The 11671-nt window shown below is 45.9% G+C and overlaps 1 protein-coding gene across 8 annotated transcripts in view; it reads left to right on the top strand.

The window, feature by feature from the left end:
• The first annotated feature begins 97 nt into the window (after positions 1 to 97).
• The window catches only part of SORD (sorbitol dehydrogenase), a 30975-nt gene continuing 19401 nt past the window's right edge, over positions 98 to 11671 (top strand). For 2 of the 8 annotated variants that reach the window (XM_081514521.1, XM_081514523.1), the window contains exons 1-2: positions 98 to 312; positions 10192 to 10225. In XM_081514521.1, the coding sequence (XP_081370647.1) occupies positions 250 to 312; positions 10192 to 10225 (97 nt within the window). In that variant the 5' untranslated portion in view covers positions 98 to 249. Of the gene's footprint in view, positions 405 to 10191; positions 10289 to 11671 lie in introns of all 8 variants that reach the window. The other 6 variants (XM_081514522.1, XM_081514524.1, XM_081514525.1 and 3 more) reach the window with 4 other exon arrangements.

The following is an 11671-nucleotide window of genomic DNA, read 5'->3' as shown; positions in this document are numbered from 1 at the left end:
CTACCCCCCGCCCTACCCCCCGCCCTACCCCCCGCCCCCGGCTAGCCCTGGGGAAGGCTAGCCCCGCCCCTTTCCGCTAGCCCCGCCCCGGCTGTCTGGGACAAGGAGGCCCCGCCCCGGGCCGGGCGCGCGCTCCCAGTCAAAGCCCAGCCTCCCGCCCCTCACCCCCAACCCTCCAAGGGGCCGCCAACCAAGCCACCTCACGAGCTGCGGACAGCGCCCCGACCCGAGAGGGAGAGAGCGACAGACATGGCGGCGGCCAAGCCCGAGAACCTCTCCCTGGTGGTGCACGGACCCGGAGACCTGCGCTTGGTAAAACTGGATCGGGAGTGGGAAGACTAGCCTGTTCCTGCCCCACTCGCCTCCAAGCCCAGCCGCGGTCTCAGCTCGCCAATTCCAGCGCGGTGCGGGCCCCACACTGCGCGTCCTGGCCCGGCGATCGAGCGGGTTACCATGTTGGGGGGAGGGGGACAGTTGGCGGTTGGTTCTAAGGTGCTGGGAGCAGGGTTCTTGTAGCGTGCCTCCCGGAACCTAGCCCCGTGGCCGGCACGTGGCCAGAGCCCAGGAAGGTTGCAAAATGATTGAAGCCCTCTCCCTCCTTTGCCAGCTTCGGATTCATAGTCCTGCCCCTGTCATTGCATTTTGCAGAAGTGATATCAGAGAGGCTGCCTCATTTAGGACACGTGCTGGCTTCTTTTCTGGGTAGACAGTGCAGGCAAAAAGGAGAGTCAGAGAGACATTTAAAAGCTGTGGAACTCGTATTTAATCTTTCTTGCTTGGGGCTGATCACACACCCTTTGCAGGATTATTACGATCAGCAGAATTCCTAGCACCTAATAGATACTCTGAAAGTGCCAGCTTCTTCCATCTTTAGTGCCAGCACAGATCTCCATCTCCAGGACTCTTGGTGTTCACCATGCCTGCGCCAGATTTCTGGATCTTGATAGTCTTCATGTCTCTAAAGCGCCTTTCCTCCTTACCTCTCTTAGTCCATACCTGGTTTATGTTTCAGCCATTTTCCTTCTTGATCCTTCGCCCTTGTCCCTTTAAGAGCAGTATGTATGTGTCTCCTCCACCCCAGACCCTGCCTCTGCTCCCTGGCTCATGGGACCAAAGTTCTGGAAGCTGCGGAGTCAGCCCTGTAGTTGTGCCAGGGCTCCCTTGACAAAGTCCGTCTCAGATGGGCCTGGGCAGTGGGTATGTGGGATGGGTCCTGTGCCAGCCATCTCTCCTGTTCCCTAAAGAGAACATGCACCAGGATCTAAATTGGAGAGACTTGGAAAATTATCCAGCTTTAGTAGTCCTTGACTATTTGATAATCTGTGGTTTCTCTCCCCATAGTATGCAAACAGATTGAGTTTGGCAGCAATTTCAGAGTTCATGGACTTCCTTTACGGCCCTCCTTCATAGCCCCTCTAGAGGTCTGCAGACCCCAGACTAAGACTGCCTGCCCAGAGCCAACTCAGTTGAGGGAAGTGCCATCCCCAAAGTGACAGGCTTCATTAGTTAACAGAGCCCAGAAAAACCCAGAGTTTCAGACTCTTATTCCAGTGCTCTTTCTACTCCCCTTGGAGCCTCCAGCCAAGGTCCTGAATTAAAGTGACACTATTAGTTTTTATTGCTGCAAACACCAGATGGTATTATGAAGAAAGGAAAGTGGTACAGCTATACACAGCTTACAGAGTGGCCTCAAACTCAGCCCTGCATCCTACAAACATTCACTGGATGAGAGGGAGCCTGCTGTATGCCATACACTGGGCTGGGGGCTCAGAGAGGAGGAGGAGGACACAGCCCTGACACCCAAGCTGCTCTAGACACTCAGACAGATGCACTCAAAGTGTGAGGGCTTTGCTGGAGGCCACAGAGAGTAAAGGCCTCACAGGGTCCTTTAGCCCAGGGAAGAGGCCCTAGAGGAGATGGATGCTACTTGAGGACGGAAACTAGGGGACATTCAGGCAAGTGGAAAAGCAAGTACAAACTAAGGGCAGTACAAAATTGCATGTCTTCTTTTCTGGTCTTGTAAATATGTGATGTACCAAATGCTCAGGCTTCCCAGGTGGCGCCAGTGGTAAAGAACCCCCCTTCCAGGGCAGGAGACATAAGAGACATGGGTTCAATCCCTGGGTCAGGAAGATCCCCTGGAGGAGGGCATGGCAACCCACTCCAGTATTCTTGCTTGGAGAATCCCCATGGACAGAGGAGCCTGGCGGGCTATAGTCCATAAGGTTGCAGAGAGTCAGACACAAATGAAGCAGCTTATCACACAGGCACTGAATGACCAGGTCCTGCCTTAAGGAAAGTCAGTGTACCTAATAATAAGCAGAACTGTAATTACAACCCCAGGCTCTCCTTTGCCTTAATTCCTAAACTCAGGCTCTCCCACTGCTCAGCCAGACTGTTAATGTGGCTCTGTAGAACTAAGCATTGAACATAGAAGAGGGTGGGGAGGCTCACCTAAAATTGGTTTTATCAACTGTGCCTTAAAATCCACCCACTGCCCAAATTAGGGGCTGGGAGGGGGTGAGTGTATCCGAAAGAGATGAGAATGTGATAGGCTGAAGAATGTAGCCTGTGGTGGTGGGGTTGGTACACTCACTGGGTGAAAAGCTTCAGGGTGAATTCAGGAAGACCTCAACTCTTGGAGGTGATGGGGTTCGTTTACTGGACAAAAGAGATTAGATTAAAATGATAAGTTTGAGTTTGAATTTAAGATGTCTCTGGTACATTTTGGTGTCTCTGAGAACCTCCCAGATTCTTCTGTCCATGGGATTCTCCAGGCAGGAATACTGAAGTGAGTTGCCATTTCTTTCTCCAAACACTTGCAAGCCAACACAGACCCTTCTGGCCCTCACCACTCTCTCCTGAGCATGCTTGTCCCCTATCACCTCCATAGGGAGCCAACTGGTGGGATATCTCTGCCCTTGTACCCCCTTCCTTAAAGCAGATAGGCTAAGTGGTTTGGGGTTGAGTTGGGAGTAGCATCTCAGCGGCCACTTGAAACTTGTGGCCTGCCTACCAGCAAGGAAAGCTGATACCCAGCCTTCCTCTAACCTGCCTATGAAAAAGGCAGGATTCCCTTTTCTTTCTCCAAGCTGTGGCTGCAGGGAAGGAAAAATTAAACTCCGTCACTATTAGGTAACTAGTGATCACCGCAGTCACAGCAAAGGAGGAGTCAGTGCTCCTTGGCCTGGGGACTTGGGCCTGCACTGTGGTTCGGGCTCTGGGGCATTTGTAAGTTGGTTGGTAAATCAGAGTGGGAGTGTGTACACATATATATATACTGAGAGATTGCGGGTTTCTTTATAATTCCTTATAATGAGGACTTGGGACGCTCACTCCTTTACTCTTCCTTACCCCTACCATTTTAAATAGAGAACATGTGGACTTGAAAGAAACAATGGAAGAGGTGACCAAGCTGATACACAGAGACAAACAGCTTATCAGCAAACACTGCCAGCTCACTGAGGTCCTCTTCAAATGGAGACAGTAATGAGATCACAAGCCAAGTAGGGGCCGGAGTGGCCAGCAGCTCTACTGCTTCTGGTTGCGCGACTCGCCAGATACTTTCCATTTCGATTTCCTGTCTTTATAATGGAGACGATAGTAGCACTCAGCTCTGAGTTGTGTGAGAATTAGATAGTATTGGAGAGCAAGAAATTTTCCTGTACCCTTCGAGGTTCTTCTGGCTGGTCTGAGATAGGGCCTTGACACGAGATAGGAGAAAACCAAACAAAATTTTATTAAACATGCATACGTGAGAGAAACCCAGGAAAACTGAGAAACTTGCCAAAATGGCCAAAGCCCTCCGCTTAAATACCATCCACAGCTAAAGGGAAAAGAAGATGTTGAGGGTGGGGAGAGTCAGTTATGGGAGGTTTCCAGGGAAAGCTCAGAAAACAAGGGTAAGGTTGTTATACAGATTTAAGTCATTGCCTTCTCCACTGACAAGTTTCGAGAGATTTGGTCATCTTCCTCTATTTGGTACGTTGAGGGAGACACCCTTATAAATGGAGATTTTCCTTACAAGTGTGTCACTTGGGTTTTTAGAACTTATTAAAAAATAACCAGCTCAAAATAATTAATATGCCCAAGAGACATATTTTGGGATGGTGAATTCTGCTTCCTTACAGAATTCTTTCTCTGAATTATTATTTCATGGAGTTAGGATATAAAGTAGTCTAATTAATTTTTCCCTGAAGAAGCTATTTGAGGGGATAGTTTGTGTTTCCCAAACTATCTGAGATAAAGGACCAATTTTATTTTTGTTTTCAATTGGTCATGGATCAATATGTTTGTATCACTGCATTTGGATGTTGCAGCAATGTCAAAATGCTGTAAACATTTCTAAATGCCCCTGCCAATAATTTCTGTACGTATTGCATCACCTATCAGCAGCAGTTCATCGACCATGCTGAGAACATGTTATCTCCCTTATTCTTGCCGACCAGCTCTTTCAGATTTCAGGCAGCAGCCTGGGGACAGGGAAAACAAGAACAGCACAGCCCCCACCTGGTGGAGGGGATGTAGTCAGATTTTTTTTTGTTTTATGATTAGCTGTATGAAGAGAGAACTGGTTAAGGGAAAATAATCATTTCAGAGTGATGGGTTGATGTTGTTTAATTATAAAGGGCAGAGAAAATAGTGCATTGGCATCGAGTTTAAACATTAATCAGAGTACCATGAAGATATTTCTTAGTTTTTGCTCTGTGAGGAAAGGTATTATATTTGATGTTGAAAGAATTCCTAAATTCTGAGTCTGTAATACACATTCAAGGGGTCCCTTTCTTGCATATACACTTTGCTGTTAAGATTTTGGGTGAGGAGGAGAGGATTGCAGAAAGGGGAGTATGAACACAGCAGCTGGAGTGATCCTAAATGTCAGGTCTCTCTCCCTGGTTTTGCTACCAGTAGGCTAAGCTGCCTGTTTCTATAGGATTAAATTAAAGGACCCTGAAAGGCTTTAAGGAACAACTGGGCTAAACTGAGAGATTACTGTGAGTGAGGCTGCTTAACCCTTTAATACCTGAGCTACACTTATCAGTCAGAGGCGGTTGAAGCTGAATCTAAAACTCCTTCAGAAAACAGGAAAATGGGGTAGTAGCAAACAGGCCAAAGAAATAACTCCTTTCTTTTTTATCTTAATTATGTTCCAACAATAAAACAAAACAAAACCAGATAACAACAGGCAATTAAATCCAGCACATACTGCCATCTGTGCCAACAGATGCCATGGAAGGGCAGTGCCAAAGACCAAATGCAAAAGGCCAAGAAGTACAAAGCTAACATTTTCCCCTAAGAGCAGACGGAGCAGTAAACAATACCACAAACAGGATTTTAACATTTTATATTATAAATCCTAGTACTACTGAGAGACCGGGTAAAAGTAACCCTGTTTTGGGAGGAAAACTAAAATTATGGGTGGGTGTGGGGTAAATTTCTTTCAAAATTGCATGACAGAGAAATTAAGAAGGAGAAATGTATACTCATATATAACATTGATGTCCACTTCATAAGTCTTTTAGTGTGGCTATTAAAGCTGGCAGTTTTCCCCAAACCAGATTTACATGAAGAACCTTAATTATCAGAGAAAATATGGTCAGATTTTGTGAAGTGATATTCAGCTCAATAATTTTTTAGAAATGTTAATGTTTGGTGACCTAGACCTGAACACAATGAGCACTTAATCAGTAAATAAAGAACCACCTGACAGGTTCGTGTGTAGTCATGTCCATACATTTTGAATCAGGAGGAATTTTTTTTAAGTTTATCACTGCTGAGAATCTTTGAACCACCGTGTATGGATTCAATTGTAGGTGCTGTGGAAGCTCAGGAGAGGGAGGGTGGTAAGGCGAGGGTGGGTGGCAGTCCCAGGGGTACAACCATCTATTGGACAAACCCACCTGGATGTCCCTGACACTGCAATCTCTACACACCCAAACCTCACATCTCCCTGAGTTCCCACAGGAATTAGGAAGTCATTCCAGATGACTCCCTTCCCCTCACTTCTCACCTGTGGGATCTCAAGGAAGAAGAAAGGGGATTGACCAGTGGAGAAATGGCCCCCTTGAGGTGAGGGAGTGAGTGTGGGGTGGTTTGGGAATTGCAGGAGGCTTGCAAGGAGGTAGATGGCCTGCAAAATGAGGGGGTTTAGGATTTTGCAGGGCCACTGCGCACTTTAAATGAATTTGCAATTTAGAGAGATTGTTATTGGCAGAAGGCTGGTTGGAGCCTAGAGAGCCTGGGCTGGAGGCTGGAGACCGGCTCAGTGAACTTTGCAAGAATGTCTGACCCTTCTACTTTGACCTCGAGTTTGCCAGGACCAGCACCGGCTAGAACAAAGCCTCTTAGGATAAAGTGGCCAAATGGAAAACCTTTGAATTTTCCTCATACCCTCAAAACACCCTTCAAGCCCTCAGGGGAGGGGGAAAGTTGAGGAGTGAGGAAAGCAAAGATAAGATTGTCTGCTCTGGTCTCCTTAAGGGTGCAGGGCAGCCAGCCAGCAGATTGACGGGAGACCTGGCAGGTAGAGCAGGTGGCAAAGGTGGGCTGCAAGGACCTGGGGCGAGGATGGCCGCTTTCTCCCAGCCGTGCCTGTTGTCCCTTACTCTGAGGCAGGGTGCACGGTCTTTACACTCAGCTGTTAGAATCAAGTCTAAAAAATGCTGGAATCCTACCTGACTTTTATTCTAAATTCTGGCCTTTTCAGAAGCAGTCAAGTTCTCTTAATGTTGACATGAGAAACAAGAGAAGTACAACTTTTCCCCAAAATAGTTTTAAAAGTTACCCTTTCAAAAGAAAAGGGACACGGTTGTCTAGAGCTCGTTCAACCATATTGTGAGCTGATTATACAGAAAGGATTTTGATTTTATTTCTTTTGTAATAAGAGCTATCATTTACTACAAGTCAGGCACTCTTTTTTTTTTTTCCCTGTTTGGCTGAGCTGCACAGCTAGTGGGATCTTAGTTCCCCGACCAGGAATTGAACCCAGGCCCTTGGCAGAGAGAGTTTGGAGCCAGTGGACTACTGAGGAATTCCCAAGGGCTCTCTCTTTTATGATTATCTTCATTAGACAGAGGAAGAAAATTGAAAGCACAATGATGTTATGTAACTGCCCTAAGGACACACAGCTCCTGGAGGGGAACCTGTGTTTCAACACAGACAGGTGATTCCAGAGTCGTGTTGGCTGGAGGAGGGGGAGGGCACCTTCTCCTAATTTCTCATCTTGAGACCATTGCTACCATCCAGGCAAGATGTACTCAGATGGACAACTGGGAGTTGAGGAAAGGGGGCCAGTAGGACATATTCAGGGAATATATATTTAAGCTAATTTGAGAAAAGATATTTAGGAAAGGCAAGATAACATTTAAGATGTGAGAGTCCCCTGAGATGATTCTGTGTTGCCACAGAGTTCTTCCTGAAGTATTTCCATGATTTATTTGTGGTGGTGGTGGAGGGGGAAGACCTGAAGGGCATAGAAGGGACTCAAAGTGAAAATGCTGTAAAACTTACATAACTCAGTAAAGAATGTAACTCAACTCCTCTCTATCCCCTGGTTGCTATCACTCAAAGAAAGATGAGAAATCCTGTTCAAGAGACTTTGAATATGCATGATGACAAACCTTTGGGAATGAAGAAAGGGGCCAGGGGGTTAAAAGTGAAATTTCGAGATCTCAGAGGAGCTAAGAAATTTTGATACATGAGAAATAGGATAAATGAATATTACCACCGTAATATGAGACAGAAAAGGAGATTAAGTAAACAGGATTTAGCCAACATCATACCAAGGAACCAACCATAAATGAAAAGCAAGATTTTTTTTAGTAACCATGCTATAATAACTTTCGAAAACATTGTGAGCCCTGCAGCCATGCTTAGGATAATATTTACAAACTTAAGGACTGATCTTAACATGGTCTTGTGCTCGGGTGGCATGTCTCCTGCAGAGAAGAGAGAGGAGAGCCAAACTGAGCTGTAAGAGTCTTTAGAATCAGCAAGAAAGAGAAGAGAAAAAGACAGATGGTTTTCAGGGAAGGGAATTTAAGTTCCCCATAATGTCTGTTCTGCTACTAAGGGAAAAGCAGATTATTGGCACAGCACCCTCTAGTGTCCAGGAGAGACACTGCAGCTTTGCCCATGTGGTAAGACCAAAGTTGGTGAGCTCTGTTAACTCCCACAAACAGTTACAATAGTAATCTCTGGTGACCCAAGGGCAACTTGGTACTCCTAACTGTTGCTTTGAGTTTGGATCTTACCATCTTTCCATCCAAAATTCCCAGTGCCTGGAAGGTTGCCTACTAGCGCCTTTAGGGGGTTGTGGGGGTAGGGGATGCATGGGGATGGGGAGAGTGCAGTTCCATGTTTGAAATAAAAGGCCTTACTTAGTCTTAGTTTCATTTTAGCATGTAATTTAAATTTTCATTCCGTGTAACAGAAACATAACCTTACACAGCAGTCCCTGATGCTGTATAATGTCAGATGTGAGACCAGCAACTTTGAGAAAGATTTTGGTGACAGCCAGCTATCCGGAGTCGCCCGTTTCTAGATGGCTTTCTTCCTTCCCTCCCTTCTCTCCTCCTCTCCTTTCCTCTCTTCCTTCCAAATGTATTAAGAGATGAAAAAACTGCCTCGTGTCCCCACATCATGCTACTTTGGGTGCAGCTCCATCATTTACTATCTTATTGTTACTATGAACAGACTGCTAAATCTCCCTGTTCCTCAACCTCATCATACCGAAAATGGGATAATAATAAAGGCATTACATAGGGTTGTCCTGGGGATGAGCTGATGTGATGCATGAGCAGCACTTAGCACAGGACCTGACACAAAGAAGTTGGTCAGTGTTAACCAATGAGCATGAGCATTAACCCTTTGACCTTTTGTTTCACTGGAGACAGGGAGTTCAAATAAGCATTGAGCTGTTATAACAGAAAAAGCTGGTAATCTTAGATGAGCAAGAACCTCAGACTTTCTGTGGAAATACTGTTACGGAGAGTGATTATTTAACAAGTACCAAGCCTCCCAGGTTTGGGGCAGAGCATTGTATCTGGTGCCAGAGGTTGAAGGCATAGTCTTTGGCAACAAAGTTCTTATCATGTTAGCAAAATAGTGCTAGGATTATTTATTGCGCCCATAAAAGCATCTGGGAGAGGTTTTGTGAAGGAGGCACGCTTTGAGTCATGCTTCCTCCTAGAGCACTCTGCATTGGGCCCAGTTCCAAAATTCTCATCATCTGATTGCTCCTTACATCACCCCTAGAGGAGAAAAGGCAAATTCCACTTTGAGGGTGCAATGGGATGCAATGAGGCAGGCTTGGGAGTCAGACACACCTGGGATTAGACCTAGTTTGTCTACTCTGGCCCTGTGACCTTGATCAAGTTTTTTTAACTTGCTAGTATCACGTTTCCCATCTGCAAGTGGTGGGCCATGTGCCATGATGTATGTAAAGCCCAGTAGACTATCTGGCACATGGTATGTCCAGTGAACGGTTTATTTGCATCCCTTCTCCCTCTTCTTGCTTGGCTGCCTTCAAAGAATTAATAAAATAACATTTGGATTTGGCCACTCACTGTCCTTCCACCTTGTCATTAGGAACTTCCTAGCTAGTTGGCAATGGGAAAAAACCTTGGTAAATTATCATTATCCTCATCATAAATATCTGTGAATACCAGATTGCTTTTTAACCCAGTGAGCGTGGGCAAAATGCAGGTCCTCTGTGTCCCCCAAAACTAAAACTCCAGGTGGGAGGTTTTGAAAGAGAGTAACAAGCGTTGCTCTGTGCACTGATGTGAATGAGCGGAGGACACAGTTTCCAACCTGTCCAGAGACAAAAGCCTTCCTGTGCAACCGCCCGAAACACCTCATCCTTTCCCAGTACAAGTTTGCCAGACCAAATAAAACTATGTAAGAATGTATTATCCACATCCCGTATTAGAGACCCAGAAGTATCCTTTCTGCCAGAGTATGCAAGTTGTATACTTTTTCTTGGTCCGTGGCACATTTCACCAGTGGGCTGGGTAAGGTCAGCAGTTGGAGTCAGCAGGATTCAGGGTAGCCCCTCAGACATCCACCCAGCAGCAGTATGGTCTGAATCTGTTAATTATAAGAAGAAATATTTGAATGAAACTTTTTGAAATGTTCATAATGTAAAGTTGCTGTACATGCTAAATGATTTTTCTATTTTGTTTCCTTTAGGAAAACTATCCTATCCCTGAACCAGGCCCAAACGGTAGGTCCATGGAATATTCGACTTGTCTTTTATTGTTTCCTGTTGTTTACCTTGGAGACACACGTAAGCTGCTCCTTTCTCCCTCTTTTCCTACTGTTTGTTACTTAAAAACCTCCATTAAAAACCAGAGGGATGGGTTGGAGAGGGAGATGGGAGGGGGATTCGGGATGGGGGTACACATGTGCACCCATGGCTGATTCATGTCAGTGTATGGCAAAAACCATCACAATATTGTAAAGTAATGAAGTACTTTAATTAAAATTGAAGTAATTTTTTAAATTGAAAAAATTGAAGTAATTAATTAAAATTGAAGTAATTGAAGTAATTGATTACTCCAATTGAAGTAATTAATTAAAAAAACTATGCTTTTGTTCAGAGAAGGCAATGGCACCCCACTCCAGTACTCTTGCCTGGAAAATCCCATGGATGGAGGAGCCTGGTAGGCTACAGTCCATGGGGGTCGCTAAGAGTCGGACACGACTGAGCGACTTCACTTTCACTTTTCCCTTTCATGCACTGGAGAAGGAAATGGCAACCCACTCCAGTATTCTTGCCTGGAGAATCCCAGGGATGGCAGAGCCTGGTGGGCTGCCGTCTATGGGGTCGCACAGAGTCGGACACGACTGAAGCGACTTAGCAGCAGCAGCAGCAGCATGCTTTGTTAGGCTTTCAACCTAGTTCTATTGTCCACAGTATGACTGGATAGATTCAATCTGGCTGCTATATGAAATAAAAGAAACAATGATAGAACTAGAGGAGTTACCATATCAAACTGCTGACTTGTCCCAGAGAATTTGACATAAAATTCTTCAGTTTATGGACAGAAGCAGAATTGTCTCTCTTTTGAACTAATGACAGACTTAGGTTACTCTGCCTTCTATAAACTGCCATTTGGGTGGCCAAATCATGTCCTAACTCTAACCCAAACTTTGGAAAGGTGTGAGTCTATAGATCTTAATCTTGTAAATACAAAAGGGAACGTCCAGGACAGTCTCCGAAGACCAGGACATTCTGTCCAGTGGGTGTGGGTGGGAGGAGCTGCCTAGAGCCCTTCCCTACTACCCTGATCAAACAGGAGCAGAAAGTGGGTGAGTGCACTGGGTCAGGGTTCCTGCCACCTTTGCTCCATTCCTTCTGGCCAACCTGCCCAGCCGAGCAGACCCGCACACTTCCTGGGGTAATGTCTCTACCTGGGGAGGTCATGCCACCCTCCTAGCTGTGGCAGCTTCCAACTGACAGGTTCCCAATTCCTTTCATCCCTGGGGTCCCGCAGCAGGAAGGGAGGCAGGTGGCAAGGGGCAAAGTGTCTATAGATCACTCATCCCACACCCAGCCATTCGGGTCTCTTTCTGTCCTTGATGAGTTGGGTGCATGCTTCCCTGCCTCACCCCAGAACTGTAGCTTCTGTGTGAACATCAGACTGAAGGCAGCTTTCCTGGAGCCTCT

The sequence above is a fragment of the Giraffa tippelskirchi genome, chromosome 7 (assembly GCF_054371585.1).
Source record: "Giraffa tippelskirchi isolate mGirTip1 chromosome 7, T2T-mGirTip1v1.2.pri, whole genome shotgun sequence".
Classification (NCBI taxonomy): domain Eukaryota; kingdom Metazoa; phylum Chordata; class Mammalia; order Artiodactyla; family Giraffidae; genus Giraffa; species Giraffa tippelskirchi.
The sequence above is the reverse complement of the archived record's forward strand: the minus strand, read 5'-3'. Positions and strand labels throughout refer to the sequence as shown.